Here is a 20,708-nt window from a genome sequence, read left to right as displayed (position 1 = left end):
AGAACGAGCCGTTTTAGGAGGGCGTGGTTGACTCTTAACTTTTATAAAGAATATCTCTTTGGATTTGAGACTTTAGTCTTTGCAACTTTACAGATCTTCTTTATGCACCAAGAGCTTGTAACACTCCAAAGAGAAAGGAAAAATTGAAATCGCCTCATATGGCCCCTTTAATATATGGTACATACTGCATTTAACTGTTTCAAAATAATAGGTGGTGTCCTATTCTAAATGTACTCTGAAGACCAAATCAGAGCATTAATATTAAAAAAAAAAATTGCAAACAGTAAGTCTTTTTCATGAATCTAGTACTTTATCAAGCTTCAATCAAGATTCAGTCTTATAATTGTACAAGTTCATGCAGCAGGATGTTTGATTTAATAGGCGTATCAGGACCAAATCCCATTGATTTAATAGGCGTATCAGGACCAAATCCCAGACTTTTCTCGCTTTCGACGTACAATGGCAGCCACATCCTGTTTGAGAGTGGTGACGCACTGTTCCAACTGTTCAGAAAAGTCCTTCAAGAGATACGTATGTTCATCCACAAACAGTCTGAGACCCAGCAGGTCTGCTTCCTCCTATGGAGACAAACACATGTATAGACACATTACAGTCAAAGCATGTACAACCAAAAAGACTTTCACGTCTGAACACGGTGACCGTGATTTTACCAAGTACAACATGTTCCTGGATCAACATCCTTGTTGATCCTGGAACAACATTCCAATTAACCAATCAGAATTGAGGAATAACTTTTCAGGAAATATCTGTTTTAGGCTTACGATCAGGGTTAGGTGCTTCTACACCCTTGTTAATCAGCTATCATTTCACACTGATTTTAGGAATAAATTATGGGTAGGGTTAGGTTTAGGGGTAGGGATTGGGTTTAGTCTATATTTTTGGACAGTAATGTTGATCCAGGAACATGTCTTACTTGGCAAAATCACGGCGACCTCTGAACACAGAGGCTGATTGGCATGACTCATAGATTGGGACTTGCCTACTTACACTGGGTTTGTGTCTGCGCAGCCGCTGAAGTTGCCCCCTAACAGAGGTCATGCTGTGGTAGAACACTTTTAAGGCTTTGGCAAACTCAGCATCACAGCTGGGCCTCAGACTGCCTCTGCGTTCCTGCCGACCGCGGTTATTCTCCACACCTGCGGCAGAAATGAGGAAGAATAACATAATGTGTGTTATAAACTGAGCATGTTAGGTAATATAGTGGCCCACTTGTAGAAGAAATGCTGAGCTGTTGTGAGAATACATTTGTTTCTGCATGTTTCATGCTTGTTATTTTAACATTAACTGCATAATTTCTGTGATGCAAAACAGAATTGAGGAATCCAGTCATAAAAAAAAATTTACAGTATAGTATGGTCCAGAATGTCATGGAATTTGGCTAATTTCATACATAGCATACACATTTCAGTCTTCATGACAACCCGTCAAAATAAAATGTTGGTTTAACTTTGGTTTAACCGGAAATTATGACAGAAATGTATGTACTTAACAGTAAATGTTCTTCTAAAGTAGTGGTAGTAGTAATAAAACTTATTTTTAAGGAATATCACACATTTTTTCTTTCCTGTTTTAATATAATCAGTAATCTTCTGTTGAGCACTTTTTTTGCCAAGCAATAAAATTAATTGTTACATTTTCATTTGATCGTATTTTAAAAGATTATTTAAATTGTGAATGTTTTATGCATTAATTTGATTACCAGTGTTTTTGCTAATTAATTGTATTAAATCATAAATCCAGAAAAATCAAAGCATACAACACTGAATTTCTGAAAAAATAAATAAATAAATTTTATAGGGCCCTATAATTGTATAAATTTTATTAAATTATTAAATAAAGATGATTTTATGAATTCAATTGATTAGACATGCTTTTTGATTATTAAAATTTTATTAAAACAGAAACCAGAAATATTAAGACACACAACACAGAATTTGGAAAAAAAAAAAAGGTTTATGCATTAATTTGATTACCAGTGTTTTTGCTAATTAATTGTATTAAATCATAAATCCAGAAAAATCAAAGCATACAACACTGAATTTCTGAAAAAATAAATAAATAAATTTTATAGGGCCCTATAATTGTATAAATTTTATTAAATTATTAAATAAAGATGATTTTATGAATTCAATTGATTAGACATGCTTTTTGATTATTATAATTTAATTAAAACAGAAACCAGAAAAATTAAGACACACAACACAGAATTTGGAAAAAAAAAAAAGGAAATTGGGAAAAAATAAAACTAAATTCATAGAGCCCTAACTTTTAATAAATTGTTGTGAAATTAAGTTTGATCATTTCAATTAATCAGACATGCTTTTTGATTACTAAAATTTAATTTAACCATTAAACCAAAAGCCATAAAAAAAATAAAAAATGGAAACACAATAACTAGGGTTCTGATCCCGGATGAGCCCCCAATATCTTGACCGAGCAATAATGTCCCGCATGACTTAACCGAAAGTAGTCACCATTTCTGGCTGAGTTGAGTTGCTCTCTCAGAGCACTGTTTTCTTTCTTTAATGCTGCGTTAGAATTTCTCAGCTGTTCCAAGTCCTGATGAAGGGCTCGGAGAGATGAGCTGAGGTCAGAGCCTCCAGTTTCTGCAGTCTAAACAAACATAAATACACATGCAACTTGAATAGGTTTTGTAGACTGGCTCATGTAAAGCATTTTGTGGGTTAACAAACATAATGAACATTTATTGGAAACATCATATACATGGTCTGTTTATTTATGATATATATATACCAAGTGTTCTGATGCACTAATCTTGTCAATAATAATGCTGTCCTCTTGAGTCATCTTCACTCCATCCATACAGGAGACTAATTCAGAACATCCTTCTACAAACACAAACATGTTTATTGGAGAAGTTCAAGAATGCCTTGAAGGCAAATGGCTTGGTTTTATTCTTGTTGCAGTTTCCACAGCTTCTTTGTATTTTCTGTCATCAAATGACTTTATTATTTCAATCTCAACATACACTACTGTTCAAAGGTTTGGGGTAAGATCTTACTTTTAAATTACCCATTAAATTATTAGATATTACTTATAAATTACCCATTACATTGATCAAATTGATTAAATTGTCAGCAAATATATTTATAATGCTACAAGCTAAGATTTATATTTCAAATCAATGCTGTTCTTTTAAACTTTCTATTCATCAAAGAATCCTGAAAAAAATGCACCACACAAATGCTAAGCTGCACAAGTGTTTTCACAATCAGCATATTGTCAGACTGGAGTAAAGTCTGCTGAAAATTCAACTTTGCTATTGCAGAAATAAATTACTGTTTATAATATAGTGAAACAGAAAACAGTTAATTTAAATTCTAATAATATTTTGCAATATTACTGCCTTGCTTTTACTGCCTTGGTGAGACTTCACTCAATAAAATAAAAAATCTTTCCAACCCCAAGTGTAATATTTCTTGCATCAGAGACATTTACCCTGCAGGCCCCACAGCTCCAGCACCAGGGCATTGCTCTGCAGGAAGTTGAGCAGTTCCTGAGAGGTTCTCAGAGCAGTGAACTGGACTCTGTGATCCAAGAGCGGGTTCACGTTGTGCCACACCGCTGGAGTGTAGAGAGGCTGCGGGCAGTCAAACACCTGAAACCTGCCAATCAGAGTTCAGATCCTGAGTTGAACTTCAGTCTCTAGGCTATTCATTTAGCCTGTTATTTAATCATTTATTTATTTGAGTTGATTATTTATTCATTTATTCTTGTAACATTACAAGAAAATCAATGCTTATATATTTTAGAATGGCAAAATATATACATTTTTAGTGAATTGTTGGCCTTCTGGAAAGTATGTTCATTTACTGTACATGTACTCAAGGCACTGCAGTTACGGACAAAACCAAAAAAATTTAACGTAAAACACATGTAGTAGCATATACAAGCCAACTTCAGAAGGATCTGGATTTCAGGATTTTGGACACATTATTAGATGATGACTGATGATGCTTGCAGAACACAGAGCTCTTACTTGAGCTCAAATAAGATTTAATTTCTAATCTCAATAGGGATGCAAATCATCAGACACAGTGTTGTTATTGTAAACTAAAACTTAAAAAAAAAAAGAAAAAAAAAAGATTTTTGTCAATTGAAATAAAGCTGAAATAAAATCAAATATAAATATTAGATGAAAAACGTAAACTAAAAGAAAATTTTGAAATAAGCTCAAGTACTAAAATTACTATGGACTTAAAAATAAATTACAACAAACTAAAAAAAATAACAAAATCACAACAACATTTTAAAAAAGTAAATAAAATTAAAATGAAAACCGAAAATATAAAAATAAAAGTTTAACACTACATAAATAATATTAAAATAACAATGAAATCAGACAATTTATGCACTGCAGTTAGTCTGAATCTGAATAACTATTTTGGTTGATAATCAATCTTATGATAATTATACAATATTATTTTAAACATAAAAGAGAACTAAACTTTCATAAATTAATGCTTCATGAATTAAGTAATCTTTTACAAATAAATTGATCTTTCATAATTAATCTTTCATAAATTTATTTTAGGACATGCATAAGTATAATTTCTAATCTGAAACGGAACTAAGCTTTCATAAGATCCATACAAATACTTCATGCAGAGTTCAACAAACTCTCCATTACATACTGCCATCACTGATTCAAACTAACCCGATTTGCACGCCTCGGTTCCGGGCCTCTTTAACCCAGCGTAGGCCACAGCACTGATCCACAACCAGCTGAAAGTCCAGTCGTTTCCCAAGCAGCTCTGACGGGTCAATAAGGATGTCGTCTTCTCCCAGGGGCCTGCAGTGTATAAATATCATAACACTACTAATATTTAAATTGCGCATTTAAACATTTAAATGCAGAAATGTAACCCACAATCCTGTTGGGCTGCAGGGCACTAGCTGTGCCTGCAGTATGGCCTCCTCTGTTCCTTCCGGACCCACCACTTCCACCTGCTCCTCCAGAGGGATGCGGAACGCCAGGGACTGCAGCCACAGGTGAGCGCTGCCCAGGTGCAGGGGCTCCAGAGGATCCCAGAACGGATCTCTGTCCCTGGGAAGAGGAGCTCGGTCTGCCCCCTCTCCTCCTACCACCTGCTGCTGGTACACCTCCTCCATCAGAAACTTACGGTTGACGAATTTGGCTTTGGACCACATCCATACCTAACAAGACAAAAAACACGGACATTTAGATCATAACAGAGCTCATGTTTTTATTAGTCTGAAAGGCATAGGAGCAAAAATTGCCTGTTTAAATATAAGGGTCAAAGAGAGGGTGGAATATAGGCATGTAAAATTAAATTAGGACTGCTTTTAGTGCAAAAAAAACTTGCTATAAAAGTGAACTTTAGGAAAAATAAAATGAAATGCTACAAAATGCTTCCTTTCAAACCTGTATGAGTTTCTTTCTTCTGTTGAACACAAAAGATGATATTTTGAAGAATGTTGGTAACCAAACGTTGCTGGTAGCCATCGACTTCCATAATAAGGAAAAAATGCTATGGAAGTCAATGGCTACCAGCAACTTTTTGGTTACCAATATTCTTCAAAATATCTTCTTTTGTGTTCAAGAGAAGAAAGAAACTCTTACAGGCTTGGAACAACATGGGGTTGAGTAAATGATGACAAAATTGTCATTTTGGGGTAAACTATGCCTTTAATATCGGGTGAGAGCCGGAATGTTTTTGTGCATGCTGAGGGATAATATAACATCAACGCCCTCGTGCTTCGCCTCTACATCTGATGCTGTAATTGTATTAGTCTCTTATTCAATTACACTGGTCCATGTTTTCAAAAACATCTAATTATATCTTTGAAGACCACATCAGCTGACATCTGTGTCAAACACTGGTTGGCAGTCAAGACTTCTGTACATTCCTTTTTGAAGTCCTACTTTCTTCTATACTCTGAGAAAGAGACTATTTGCTGGTCACATTCTTCTTGCTCCTCTTATGTGTCATGCATATCCAAAAAAAAGGCGCTTTATCTGTAATTAAATCAAGATTTTTCACCTGTTTGCTCTCCACAGATGTCACTCTCACTGCAATGTCCTTCTCCAGGTCATGACCCTTAGAGTCTGACATAGCCAGGTTCTTGATTTCCAATTTGAATTCAACTCCCTGAAAAAATAAGAATCACGATTGAAAGGTGTATTGTTTTTTACGTTTTGCTACAATACAAAAGCCTTGAAATTATACCGGCTTGGATGCAACATCAAAAAGTTTTTAGTTAACACTGCCATTGTAGAAATGCCCAATATACTTCATACTAAGAGGCATTGCTTGCCAAAAATGAATTGATAAACTTTACATGATCATGCAAGTGTTGTCACTGTACTCACCTTCTTTAACTCTTTACTCATTTGGTTAGCTTCTGTCACCATGGGCATCAGCTTTATATAGTCATAAAACACAGCCAGTAGACTGGGGTCAGGCTGGTGTGGCCCTGTAGGTGTTGTTATTGTTAACTAAAACTATTAAAAATCATTTTCATTAATTGAAATAAAGCGGAAATAAAAGAAAATATAACCATTAGATGAAAAGCCTAAACTTCAAAAAACGAAAAAAATTGAAATGTTGCCTTGGCAAAGATAAAATAAATAAATATAAAAATGACAAAAACAGCTAAATTACTAAAACTAATATTAAAATGAAATCTTAAAAATATAAAAATAAAAGCTAACTCAAAATATTATTAAATACTAAAATAGTTAATAAATAACACTAAACACTGAATGCATCTAAATTAGGCCAAACGTAAAGATATCTATATAAAAAAAAATGACATTTCAATCTATTTCAAATCCAAACCCCACACGTACGGTGGCCCTGATCGTCACACAGAGACTGAATATGGAAGCCCTCGGCCGCTGCCAGCTCAGACTGGAAGTAATCATAATCATAACGACTCCAGTCCTCTCCTGAACGCTCCGAAGGGAAGCCAATGAACAGGTAAGTGCTGTTTGAACCCAAGACGACTCGATCCTTCATCAGCAAGAGACAAAGGCAGTTTAACACTCAACTGATAACTTGATAACACACAGATCACCATTCTCATTCATATTTGAAAATATGCATCATGATGAATTGAGAAATGTCTTTATCATTAAAGTGTATTTAGCTCATACACATAATAAAACACACCAAATGCTGCAGCTCTATCCTCTTAGATACTGGCACTCCATTCACAATGACCTTTGACCCGGACACAGGAGTAATTGATACTCTCCTTTGCTGGTTTGAGAAAATAGCATGTTTCTCCTGAATTCTGAAAACAGGAAAACAAAATAGCGGCTCACATTTTTTGAAAAACAGATACAATCTACATCATTTTTCTCATGCTTGACTTACCCTAAACCCCTGATACAGAGCGATCTGGGCGAGTTGTCTGCCAGACCAATATCCCATTCACCTTCTCATAAAAAAAACATATATACTGCATTCAATTCATATATGCACGATATAACGGGTCTGATGTCACTACTGTAAGACAAACTCACCTTCCTGAATGAAGAGCTTCACGACGCCAGACAGCTGAGCATCCTCATTGATGTTCATTACGTACGGATGCATCTGCATCATCCTTCGTTCCTAAAGCGGAAAGTCTTTAACTAAAATTACAACTAAAACTATTAAAAATTGTTTCTGTTAATTAAAACACAACTACATTGATGTTCATTACGTACGGATGCATCTGCATCATCCTTCGTTCCTAAAGTGGAAAGAGATTTCCAAGATAGAGAATAAATGAGCAAAAGGATTCTTGATTGCTGGAGGGGAAACTGTCCATAACAGTGTTGTTATCTTTAACTAAAATTACAACTAAAACTATTAAAAATTGTTTCTGTTAATTAAAACACAACTAAAAAAAACTATAAATATTAGATGAAAAAAGTACATTTAAAAAAGAAAAAGCCTTCCTTAAAAAGAAATGATCATTAATCATTAATGAATGTACAGATCACAGGTTAATAAGTTCAAATAGTTGATTTGTATATTCATAAACAAATAGCCTATTAAATATGAAAATATATGTGAACTACCAGGCATTAAAATGTTTGCTAATGACTTTTTGGTTAAACTAAATAAATAATAATAGTTTTACAGTTACTTTTATTTTAACTTGGGCTATTCCCTCTCTCTTTACACACACACACACACACATACAGTATATATAAATTGTATCTAAAAAATTCGAAAACTAGAAATTACTGGATGTTTTATACATTAAAATAATTTGAAGCACTAAAATTAGTCAAACTAAAAGAAATATAAATTAAAGCTAAATATAAAAAAAAACTAAGCGCAACAAATTAGTCAACTTAAAACTGAAATTAAAATCAAAACTAAAAATACACAAATAAACGCAAATTCAAAACACTGAATGAATGTAAAATGCTCAGCTTTTGCAGCCTCGTGTAAAGGAAAATAAATTTGTGTCAAATCTTTAATCGTTTAAACTGTGAATTCTCCGAGATCATTTACATTTATGAAAACATTTACATTTATGAATTTAGCATATGCATTCTAAGTGATAGTGAATTCAATGTACACATTTGGTCAATATGTATGTTCCCAGGCATTGCTATTAGAAACCAGTTAGTGTTTTAAATCTTACAGTCACACCATGTAAAAGAGCATCTTTGTGTACCTGTGTTATAGTTGCATACTGAGTCTCCCAGTCTTTTAGGGCCTCTTGGAGATGTTGTTCCCACAACGTCTGAATGGCTTGAATCTGCAGCTCATTATGAGTCAACAATCGCCGCAGCTCCTCTACAACAGACAACATGTTTAATTAGACGAAATGCACTTGCATTTAAAAGTTTCTTTGTATTTCTATCACTTTACATACTCGTCTCATCATCAGCTTTACGGCCTTCTTGGCCCAGTCGGCTTAGTCTCAAAAGTAGTTTTGCATTTTCTGCCTTGAGTTCCTTCACTAGTCGTTCTGTGGGACTTTCATTCACCACAGCTTTATTCTGGATACGCTTGGCCCTGAAAAGAGGGACAAAGTGTCTGGTGGAATATATTATCCTGGTGGAAAACTAACATGATCTATATTCAGCAGGGCATTTGTATATACAGTGATGACTAAATGTGACTTTTTAGGTAAGAACTCAACCCACCTCTCTGCATATCGAAGAGTAGAAAGAGACTCTTCATAGCAAATATCTGCAGCGCTCAAGGTTGCAATCTGTGCATGAAGACAAGAAACACTTCAATGCAAATTATTTAATTCTAAAACATCACACCTACCTTGTTCTAGTTTAGTTTAAATTGAGAAACTCTGGGTAAAGTTACAGAATCTTACCATGACGGTTCGACTGTTACCACCAAGAGCAGACTGCAGTAATTTGGTGAGGACAGAGTCTCTATAAGGGATGTGAACTACTTTCTTCCCAAGAGCCATGTCTGCTAGAGCACTTTATAGACAGATAAAGCAAAAACTATTAATAACAGCATATTAAAAACAAATCAAACTACAGTGGCCCCAAAATGTATTTGGACACTTAAGCCACGCTTAATTATTGTCAAAGTTTGGTTATACGGCTAATCACCAAATAAATATGTGGACATGAAATATTGACTTAAATTTAAATGATTTTATAGTCCTACAGTACATTATCTTAAAGCTTCTGCTAAATACGATTATTATATTAGTACTCTTAGGTCATTTTCACTACAGTTAGTAACAGAGAACATTGCATCACTTGCATTTGTAGGCAACAAGAGTAACTGATATACATCGTTTCCATAGGCAACACTGAAAATGAGGAAATATCTGATAGATATCTGCTGACCTGATGACATTTCCAAGGGTAGTTAAACTAAGATTGATGGCAGTGCCCTCTTTCAGCCTGTCGGCCTCTGACCCTGATGACCTTTGTCTCTCACTACCAGCCAAGTCCACTAGGTAAATGTTGGACTGTTTGGTGATGCACTCCTTTGAGAAAATCTACAAGCACAGTGAAAATACACGTAAAGAATCTCTGAGCAAATAACACTGAATATCATTTACATTCACAATATCATTGAAACTCAATCAAGCGGGAGCTCATGGACTGAGCAGTGTCATTTTAGTATCATTATGATACTATTATAGCTTTTTTTTTTCTTAATATACTTTGAATGTTTTTATTTTTGTATTGTCCATTTTGATTTTAATTTCAGGTAATTTTGTTGTGTGTTTTTGACATTTTTTAATAAGAGTCAGAGTTTTTATTCATTTTTATTTCGTTTTTTAATGTTTTTTTTAATACATCAAGTTAAACTAAATGAAAAAGAGAAAAATTTAAGTAATTTTTTTAATGGTTTTAGCTGCACTGCACAGCAAATATCTTATTTACATTGTGTCTACAAATTATTGGTAATAATAACAGCATTCATAACAGTGAGTTCAGTGAGCGACTGAATTAAAGGCCCCTGATTGGCCATTGTGACACACCTGTGATTGGCTACAATGCTCAATGATAAAAGAAACACATTGTAAACAGAAACCTTTGACACAGCAGGAGTAGTAGTAAATAGAAATATGTGTACAAATTTTCATGATTGTTTAATTGCAGTTGCCATAACTGTAATTGCGACCATTTTTTCTATTCATCACATAGCCATAAATTTCAAATATTGTGCGAGAGAAAAAATATCAGATCAGTTATCTGGATTAAAAAAAAAAAAGTTCTTGATGTGGATGAATGCAAGTAAATAGGTTCTGAATGGGTGATTGCAGGTTAATGCCATGTGTAAACAATGCTAGTAAAGACATTTTCAGACTAGCGTGCGATATGCTTGTCAGAATGGACACCTGTTTGAGCTGGATGACGATGAGCATGTGCGAGCGACTGCTGTTGGCGTTCATGTGTGTGGCCACCGTGGTGCGTGTGCGTGTTCCCTGCTCCATCAGCTGCTCCACCTGTGCTGCACTGTCGCAGGGCACCCGCCTCAGCCCCTCCACGTAGAAGCCCCTCTGCTGGTCCTCTCGCACCCGAAGACCACCTGCAGATCGGCTGGTCTTCGATAGAAGGTCTACAACCTGAGCACAGTTTGAGGTGCCACGCAAGTCAAGTAAAATATTGCATAATGACATAAACATCAGCTAGTCATCATTTAGCAGACGGTTTCATCCATAGTACACTTATGCAGCGATTACAAATAAATTGGGGACTGGACTTTGGGAACCGTTAAATACAAAACAGTTAAACGTGAATTCATAAGCATCAGATGAAGATGAATTCCTACCTGTTCATTGTAGATTTCCAACATGCTGAAAAATACCTGTATTTGGTTAAAAAGAGGTTTTTATTCTTATGAAATATAACAGGTAACAGTATTATTGTATGTATGCATTTTTTATTATTATTTACAATATTTAGGTCTAAATTTAAGATGTATTCATTTTTATTCAGTTAAAAAGTATAAACATGGTTAAAATATAGCTAACCATATTCAGTTACTTAAAATGTATGAGACTGAAACAAATATGATTTATTGATAATTATATAAACCAGTTTTTTTTCCTAACAGTATTATTGTATGTATGCATTTTTTATTATTATTTACAATATTTAGGTCTAAATTTAAGATGTATTCATTTTTATTCAGTTAAAAAGTATAAACATGGTTAAAATATAGCTAACCATATTCAGTTACTTAAAATGTATGAGACTGAAACAAATATGATTTATTGATAATTATATAAACCTGTTTTTTTTTTCTTCGCACATTCAGTTCATTAGTTCTATTACAAAAATATTATGTTTCTTACCCGTCTCATTTATGTACGTCTGACAAATATGCATCACATTAAGTTCATTAGTTTATGTTAAACAGTGTAATCCAAATGGAAATTTTATATGCAATTCAAATACTTAATTTTTGTTTTCTTGGTGAACAGTTTTGACAATGAAAATTACATCAATTGCATCAATTACAAAATTGATTATAATTGCTTTTTGACCAAAAAGTGTTCATCCTAATGAATGTTAAACCTACTGTATTTGTCAACAGGTTATTCCATTATGGTGTAATTTATCCTTCTAGTTTCACTTGTCTTGAGTATAGTTTTGAAAATAATTCTAAATCACACCAAGCCAAATCTCACAGAAACTGAGAGCAAACTTTAACAATGATTGCATTATTTCATATGAATCAAAAGCAAATTTAATCATTACTGCAAAATATTTTCACCCATTTTTCCTGTTTCAAAAGGCACAGCTAAGTTAAGGCTGCTCTGTGCCTTCTCAAAATATTTTGCAAAGACATAATACATAAAAGCCAGACTTAATTAAGCCTGCTCTGATCCACCTAGTATCAAAGAATATGGTTATCATTGCTGTGCAAATGCATTTATGCCACCTCTGAGCAGCATTAACCAGTCAGTGTAAAGACACCTAAATGTCACTTCAGAAGCCAGCTTTGCAGTGTAAATTTGGCAAAACAGTGAGATGTTACGTAAATATAATGGACAAACCTGACACTGCCTGCTATCTTGCATGCTCTTGATAGATTGAAACAGTCTCTCGCAGAGGGTGGGGATAAGGCCTTTGTTAGCACCATAACCAACCATTGAGTAGCTCTTCCCAGATCCAGTCTGACCATATGCCAGTAATGTGGCATTGTAGCCCTGCAGTGCATTATCATGGATGCCCTGCCCCAAATCCAGAAACACACTCGCCTGATAATGACCACAAGGGACAGAGGGATTGAACCAAATAGGAACTTTGTTAGTTCAGCTGTTATCAGATAATCAGGCTTTACAAAACCAATTAGTTAGTTAGTTTAGTTTATTGTCCTTTCGGAAATTATTTTTGTATTTGTATAATTACACTATCACAATAAATATAGCTGCAATTGTAGACGGATGCAAGATTTTAAAACTTCAAAAAGCAGCTTTTACAATCACATTTGCAAACATGAACAAAGACGCATCCGCTTTTGCAAGATGAGATATACTCTATATAACCCGATATCTGTTACCTGGTCAGCGTAGCGCCCACCTGTCTCCTCAGGTACGAACAGACCATCTTTATTCCTACTAAAGCCACTGAGAGACCAGTAAGTGAAGTCGAAAGTGAATGTGCGGCTGTTCTGCGGATTGCGAGGGTCTTGAATACTGATATTGTTGGAGGTCATTGAGATAATGCAGCGACTGCCCGCATCCCGCTCCCTCTGTATAAGAAAAATCTTGGATTTTAAAAGGCTTAAAGCTGTTCTTCCATTTCAAATAGGCATTGTTATAGAGGACAGCCAAATAAAAGCTTGTCAAATTAACCTAAAAACAAATTCAAGCACAGCTCACTACATCTTTGCAGTTGAGATGATCTAGCTGCACTAACCTTATTGAAGGGTCTGACCCGGACTGCCACTTTCACACAATCCTTGCTGGCCATTTCCATTCCCCTCACCCTCATGCTCACGTGAATACACTGGACACAGAAAACACAGAATGAGTGCCAGAGCGACAGGGTGAATGAAACCTGAGCACTTTGTTACTCTCTCTTTCTACCAGGGCCCAGCAAAATGAATAATACAGTAGCCTTGGCTTCTCTAAAGATCACTTCCAGTCTCCATGCTCTAATAATAGAGGTAAATAGTGCTCTTTCTCATTTAGGTCATTGTGGCGACTTTTTTTAGATGAACAATTCCTTGTCCTAGTATTTAACAGCTGGTTATTAGTGGCGATTGCTAAGGCAAACACAGCCGTTACTGCTATTGCACATAATTAAGATTTACAGACTTGACTTGGGCTGGTAAAAAACACAGAACACCACTACAACCCTCTATAAGTAGTATTATTAAAGCAATATACATATATTGCATCTTGGTTACAATAATCATTTAAATGTCTTTTTCACATTTTTGCAGGAAAACAGTCATGGTAAAAATGGTCTAATCAGTACCTCTATGAAGAACTACAATACATCAAAGATTGTAAATTCTTGTTCTGTATTTGAAAGCAAACAGGCATTACAAATGAGTCCACAATGCTGTTCAAAATAAAACTGATGCATTTGAAGAAAAATAAAATAAATGTACATTATTGTCTGCAATGAACAAATAATGCTGTGTTCACCAGCTTAAGACCATCAAAGCAATTAGTCCATCCATGTAATATGGATGATTTTATTACACGTTCAACCAGTGTAAAGTATCCACCTATATGATACAACCATAAACCTTATAATTGTTTGATCTGACTTTACATGTTGCACAATCTTTCCTGTAAACAAAACAAGTAACAAAATAACTCACAAATATCAAATTTTATTTATAACATACCTAAAAGGCTATTTACATTTGCATCAATTAGTAGAAACGCATTTAAAAACTAAACCTCTCTTTTTTTGGTGCTCAAGTCCCTCAGTGTTCCTTACTGTAAACAGCATAATTTATAATACAAAATTATTTATCCCAAATTAGATGCTTATTTATTCCAAACACTATCCACTGATTATCTTAATTAGAAAACAGCAGGATGTAGAGCTCTTAGGAAGTAAGGAGAGCAGAAAAAGAAATCAAATTGGGAAATGAGTCCAAATTAAACAGTTCACAATCAAAGCTTCTTCCTCCTTGTTACGGGTTTAGGAAAAATGGCATCCATCATGCGTTTGCGGCGTAGGTTCATCCTCAGCGAAGGGGTTTCCTTTTCTTCCGTTCTCTTTTCGGTTCTAGCAATCGGTTCGGCCGGACTGGCGAGGGGAGAGAGAAAACTGATCTCAACAGGAGGTGGAGGTTCTGGAGCAGCTTTTGTTCTTTTAAAAAGAAGACAGAAAATAATTAGGGTAAGATAATCAAAATAAAGCAAAGTGATGCACAACCAACACATTACTCAATTACTCAGACATGCAGATTAAGATTGTAGCCCAAAAATGCAAAAACCTGCTTTGATTATAACCATGCTTCTTATATTACAATATCAATAGGACTTTGTGCAACATGGGCCATTCACCTGGTTGTCCTCTTCTTTCTGGGCTTAATAACCTCAGTTTCAACTGCAACGCCATCTACAGGGCCATTGTCCTACAAAAAATGGAAGAATTAATTAAGCTTAAAGTGTGATGAAGCACAAATGAAAGCTGCTTTGGTACTCAAACTTTATGGAAGAGCTGCTTACCTCTTTGGATTGAGAATCACCTTCACCTCCTGAGCTTTGTGTTTGAGGCACAGGCGACGACAACAAAACCTCTGGAACTTCAACTTCATTTCGTACAACAGTTCCTTTTCTCCTTCCTAAAATGAAAAGATTGCAGATGAATTGGATTAAAGGCATATTAAAGTGTTGTAAATTACTGCAAAACGAGGCATTCAAATATTGACTACCTCTTGTTCTTTTCAGGTCAGCTACGGGAGTAACTGATTCGGCGACAGCCGTCGAGTTTTGTTCTGATACCTTGCTTGCTCGTGTACGTCTAGCGCTTGCAAGTGACTTGCTTGCATGTTCCTGTATTTCATCGGACACCACCAATTTTGATTCTTCAATGTCTGCCGTTTGCGTTTCATTCTGTGATGGAGGTGCTGCTGATCTAGTGGGTCTTCTCTTGGCACGTATAATTTCAGTTACAACAGGAACACTCTCCTCCCTGGCTTCCTCGTCTTTGAGTCGCTCTACAAGGGCATCAGCTTGTTGAGCTTCAGTCTCCACTTTCAGAGGAGTCAAATCAGGTCTTTCTTTGTCAAGATCCTCACCTTGATTCCAGTGCCGGCTTCTTGTAAGTCGTCTTGAAACACTCTGAAGTTGTGCATCATCAATAATAAAGGTTGCATTGTTCACTTTTTCTGCAGTGCCAGCCACTGTCTTTCTCCTGCTTCTTGGAGGAGTTCTAAGAGGTTGATTTAGAGTTGTGGCTTCTTCTGCAGTATCTTGTTGGAAACTTTCTAAAGCTAGCCCTCTGGTAGACTTGCGTGTAACCCTACTAGGACTACTACGTGCTTTGGCAGGCTGTATCGTCTCCTCTGGGACTTCTTGATGAGCTTCTGGAACTTCAATGATTGGTGCTTGGGATTTTTTGGTACTGTGTCTGACCTGTGTTTCTGAGTCGTCAGTGGACAGAGCTTCACCATCATCATTATCATCAACCACTGTGCTCCTGGTTCTTCTGGATCCTTTCCTAGGTGTAGCTTTCTGTGGGGTCTTGCGTGCCGGACTTGCAGGCTTTGATACTTTCTCAGAAGGCATGTCTTGGTCGTTCTCATTAGAACGCTGTTCTGCATCTGCTTTTCTTGAGCTTCTTCTGGGTGTAACAGGAACTTGATAGTCTTGGAGCTGCCTGCCACTCCTTGTAACACGTCTTGGTGTTGAAGGTACTTGAGAATCCATTTGTTCCTCTTCAGTAAGATCCTTTTCTGTATCATAGTTGGGTACAGGGAATGCTACGGTTTTCCTAGTTCTCCATGACGGGCTGCATGGCACCTCTTTAATGTTCTCCAAAACTTCCTCAAAATCTTTTCCAGATCTTTCAACTTTTGTTCTGGCAGGTGACTTGGGTCTTCCTGGCGACTTTGGCCTTCCTGGCGACTTTGGCCTTCCCATTTGTTTGGTTGTGGAAAGTTCCTCAACTTCTCCAGCCAACAAGGGTGTAGTGTCTATTTGGTTAGACTCAGTTATAATGTCTTTTGCAATGGTTGACACCTCTGTGTCCAATGTAGAAACTTCATTGACCTTACCTAAAATCTCTTCTGAAGGCAAGACTTTCTCTAGCAGAGAAGACTTGAATACTTCCCCATGAATAGGAGTATGTGATTCTTCCTGCATGACGCGAGGACCAGAATCTAGCTTGTCACCATTGGAATGATCTTTTGTTTCTTGAAGAGAAGGTTCTGCTTCTGTTGTGACTATTTGTTCAACTGTCTGGAGGACCTCAGCTGGTTGGTCTTCAATTTTAGGAACACCAATGACAACAGGTTCAATGTCTGATACCAAGTCTTTTACGTCTTCCAATCTGTTTTCTGGAACTTGAACTGTATGATCCAAGATGACAACCTCAGAGTTAGTTGTAAGCTGATTCTCCACATCCTGAGGTTCTTCTGGCTCAAGAAGAGGTAGTAATGCTGCATTATGGTCCAACTCTGAAGTGTCAGGCAGTTCCTCTACTTCTGGATTAAGCACGAGCGTGAAGCCATCGGACTCTTCTGGCATTGTACCATCTGGTGCACTGCAGAGGGTCTGTAAAGTTCCTCCATCTACAAGATGTGTATGCTGCTCCTCAGCCAGCTCTACAGGCACCAGGAGAGTGGTGGATGGCTTAAGCTCCGTATAACACATTGCATCTTCCTCATCTAGATCTGCAGGGCCAAGGCCAACCATTACCACTTCACCTTCTTCTTCTGGCATGTCAGTGTCTAGAACCTGCAGAGCAAAAAAAAAACAAAAAAAAAACAATGGGAGAATAAGTACATGTACAACAGGTCAGTGTTCTAACATCAAAATAAGATTCAAGTGATGCACGCACTTTCAGCTGTGCCTCAGGTGTGACCAGTGACAGCACCGCATTGGCTTGATCCTGGAGGTACTGCTCATGTGGTGGGAGTTCCTCCATGTAAAGGGCAGGAGCAGGCTGGTGGTTACTCCTGCCATTACCCTTTACTTCATCTATAATCTCAACCTCACTACCTGAGTCCTCCACCTTCTCATCTCCAGACTCTTCTTCATCCTCTGACTCCTCTGAAAATTCGGCACTGGAGAGCTCATCAGTGTCATTCAAGCTCACTACAGCTGTTTGGAGAATTATATGGAGGTTAGATCTGGATCATTACCATGTTGTTTAACGTTAAAGACTATAATGTTAAACCTGAGATGGACTTACATCTGGACTCTGAGGTAGCAGGTTCTGATGTTTGTGTTTTCAGATCTGCTGCATTCTCAGAAGTGGGCTGAACTTCCTTAATGTCACAACCTGGTTCACTATAGGGTGTAGACAGAACCGACAAAAGTCAAAAAAGGTAAAATGGCAGGACATGAGAAACATATGTAAAGCAGCACCCCAGAAAGCATGATGGGCAAGTCATTAACAAGCACCTTTTGAGTGATCCCTCCCTAATACTGGACCGGGTTAAAGTTGGAGACTGATCCAGGCCAAATAAATGCTGTTCCACAAAGGCATCCAAATCTAAAATATAAATCCATTTTAGACATTAACTTCCTACCAGTACAATTATCAGTCATAAAAAACAATTACAGTACATTTTAAAAGTTTGGGGTCAGAACTTTTTTAAACATTTCTGAAAGTCTCTTATGCTCATAAAGACTGCAGTTATTAGTTTAAAAAATACAGTAAAAACAGTAACCTTGTGAAAGATTATTACAATTTAAAACACATTTTTTCCTGTGAAGGCAAAGCTGAATTTTCAGCAGCCATTACTTAAGTCTTGTCAAATGATCCTTCAGAAATTAATATGCTGATTTGGTGCTCAAGAAAAAAATATTTTTATTATCAATGTTGAAAAAGTTGAGCTAATGAATATTTTTGTGGAAACCCGAATACATTTTTTTAGGATTCTTGATTAAGAGAAAATTCAAAAGAACAGCATTAATTTAAAATAGAAATCTTTTGTAACATATATCTACAGTGACTTTTGATTAATTTAATGCAATTAAAAGCTGCATAATTCATTCTAGTAAAAAAAAAAAAAAAACACTCTTACTGACCCCAAAGTTTTGAAAGGTATTGCATGTCAAAAGAAAAAAAAAAGTACCCGAGGTTTCCATAGATTCTTCTTTACATTCTTCATTGATCTCAGCTTCATTAGTCATTTGTTCGTGGTTCACCAACTCAACTGCTGGAATCTCATATACAGAAGCCTCACAGACTAGTTGTTCTGGTACTGCCTCTGATACCTTTGTGATAGCTGGTTCATCAATAGTGTCATAAGCAGCATTTTCCTCCATGGACTGGTTCACGGGCTCAATAGTAAGAGGAATGCTGAGAGCTTCAACAAAAATGGAGGATGCGTTTTGTGACTCTTCAGCTTCATTTGGTTCCTGGATTTCCTGATGTTTAGAAATCTCAGCCAAAGCTTCTAGGCTTGGTTCCTGAACTTGAACAACAAGCTCTGGTTCCATAACTACATACGGCTTGAGAACATGAGCTTCTGAAGTTTCCTCAATCTGCACCTCAGTTATTTCCCTCACACGATCGTTCTCAATATCAACATGCACCTCAAGCTTCTCACTCCTACTTTGGGCTTCTTGTGTATCTGAAGGTCTCTTTCCATGGGGCGAGTCTTCCTCTGCATCACTCTCCTGAGCTATATTCAGCTCTTCCTCAGGCAGCGTAACGGAGGGTAATTCTGCAGTTGTGCCGTCTTCTACAGGAGGCATAGTGTCTGGAAGTCTTACGGTCACCTCCCGATCCACGCTGTTGTTTGCTTGTGTTACCATAAAATCCTCAGGAGCAGGAGCATCATGGAACTCAAGAGTGGTATCGGACTGATTGGATACAAGACTTGCTTCTTGCCTCAGACTAGGCCGTCGCACAAGAGTGGGAAGCACTTGTTTGGACTCCGTTGCATGGATCTCTTTGACAGAGGATCCACTGTCAGATTCCACATCAGGATTCTCTTTCTCTTCTAGTGAGGGCATGTACATCCTCTTTAGATCTGCTTCTTCCTCTTCAGCATCTGAATGTTCACTCCAGGCTGCAAAACTTGCTTCAGGAGGTAGGGAAGATATCTTAGGTGTATTGAGCTCCCTGCTTATTGGAATCTGTAAAGAACCACAACTATATTAATAAAGCAAAAAATCTTATATTTTTTAAATTCCTTTTCATCAAAGCTCATTTCACATTTGATTTTAGATGTAGAAATGGCATGTTACCCCATTGCTCCAGTGGACAGAGCCCTTGGGAGCTTCCGGCGAATCAGCCTCCTCTATGAAGGTAATGCGGCTCTCTTTGGAGCGGAGAGGAGGAGTGACTGAACGGCCTGGGGAGGCAGAAGGGGTGGCCACAGGAGTGGGACGTAGGCTGCTCCTCAGAATAGACTGTGGGGTGAAGGCTGAAAAAACGGGGCCAGATGCCAAAGCTCGAGCTCTCTAAAAACCAATGAGTTTATAATGAAGAGGGTAATTTCTTTCAACACTTGAGGAAATACATACAGCACATTTAAAGTCACAAATATGTTTATGAGCTTTTGTGCAAAGTTTCACAAACCATAGGGTCTCACCTTTACCACTTGCGGAGTTTGTAGCAGACTGAGCTCAGGAGCCTTGCTGACACTCTTCGGACCAGCCCATGAGGTAATGGACCTTGTAGGAGTGCCAGGCAAATTAGTGCTCTCTGGAGAATTGTGGGAAGATGGCTGCACAACCAAGTCCAGAAGCCTGGTGACAAAGCAAGGGAGATGTTACTAGTGTCTTTTGAGACATAAATAAAGGAACTTATAACTAGGGTTGCAAAGGGGCGGAAAATTTCCGGTAAACTTTGTCTGGGGAATTTTGGAAATATTCCAAGTTTGAACCTTACCAGGAATTTATGGGAATTAATTGGAAATTTGGGGAAATTTATAAAACTATTATATACAAACATAAATATAAACATTTTGTTTGATCATAGGCTCCAATACAATACTATCTAAATCTAATACTAATACAAATTTTAAAAATGAAATTTGTTTATTTTTTGGGGGGAATCTGTGATGCTTTTTTTCAGGATTTATTGATGAATGAAAACTAGGGCTGCA

At 36.8% G+C, this 20,708-nt stretch overlaps 2 protein-coding genes across 3 annotated transcripts in view; both read right to left on the bottom strand.

Moving 5' to 3' along the window:
- Positions 1-417: 417 nt before the first annotated feature.
- On the bottom strand, positions 418-14,196 carry kif28 (kinesin family member 28). The gene is made up of 24 exons (XM_016534856.1): positions 13,934-14,196; positions 13,370-13,459; positions 13,011-13,202; positions 12,505-12,708; positions 11,274-11,309; positions 10,840-11,067; positions 9,836-9,990; positions 9,346-9,457; positions 9,161-9,228; positions 8,887-9,029; positions 8,686-8,807; positions 7,535-7,625; positions 7,386-7,446; positions 7,179-7,302; positions 6,857-7,019; positions 6,377-6,480; positions 6,048-6,155; positions 4,913-5,199; positions 4,700-4,834; positions 3,481-3,647; positions 2,776-2,870; positions 2,496-2,634; positions 1,009-1,157; positions 418-578 (listed from the first exon to the last, which is right to left on the bottom strand). The coding sequence occupies exons 2-24, from the start codon at positions 13,442-13,444 to the stop codon at positions 420-422; spliced, it is 3,117 nt and encodes a 1,038-aa protein (XP_016390342.1). The 5' UTR covers positions 13,445-13,459; positions 13,934-14,196; the 3' UTR covers positions 418-419.
- Positions 14,197-14,288: 92 nt separating this feature from the next.
- ahctf1 (AT hook containing transcription factor 1) overlaps positions 14,289-20,708 on the bottom strand; it is a 23,845-nt gene continuing 17,425 nt past the window's right edge. For both annotated transcript variants that reach the window (XM_016534839.1, XM_016534845.1), the window contains exons 27-36: positions 20,193-20,349; positions 19,846-20,061; positions 18,726-19,734; positions 18,049-18,139; positions 17,837-17,934; positions 17,483-17,745; positions 15,354-17,379; positions 15,148-15,263; positions 14,983-15,053; positions 14,289-14,785 (exon numbers count right to left, since the gene is read on the bottom strand). In XM_016534839.1, coding sequence (XP_016390325.1) covers positions 14,587-14,785; positions 14,983-15,053; positions 15,148-15,263; positions 15,354-17,379; positions 17,483-17,745; positions 17,837-17,934; positions 18,049-18,139; positions 18,726-19,734; positions 19,846-20,061; positions 20,193-20,349 — 4,246 coding nt within the window. In that variant the 3' untranslated portion in view covers positions 14,289-14,586. The remainder of the gene's footprint in view (positions 14,786-14,982; positions 15,054-15,147; positions 15,264-15,353; positions 17,380-17,482; positions 17,746-17,836; positions 17,935-18,048; positions 18,140-18,725; positions 19,735-19,845; positions 20,062-20,192; positions 20,350-20,708) is intronic.

This window comes from Sinocyclocheilus rhinocerous, unplaced genomic scaffold, assembly GCF_001515625.1.
Source record: "Sinocyclocheilus rhinocerous isolate Xijiao unplaced genomic scaffold, SAMN03320098_v1.1 scaffold1004, whole genome shotgun sequence".
NCBI lineage: Eukaryota > Metazoa > Chordata > Actinopteri > Cypriniformes > Cyprinidae > Sinocyclocheilus > Sinocyclocheilus rhinocerous.
The sequence above is the reverse complement of the archived record's forward strand: the minus strand, read 5'-3'. Positions and strand labels throughout refer to the sequence as shown.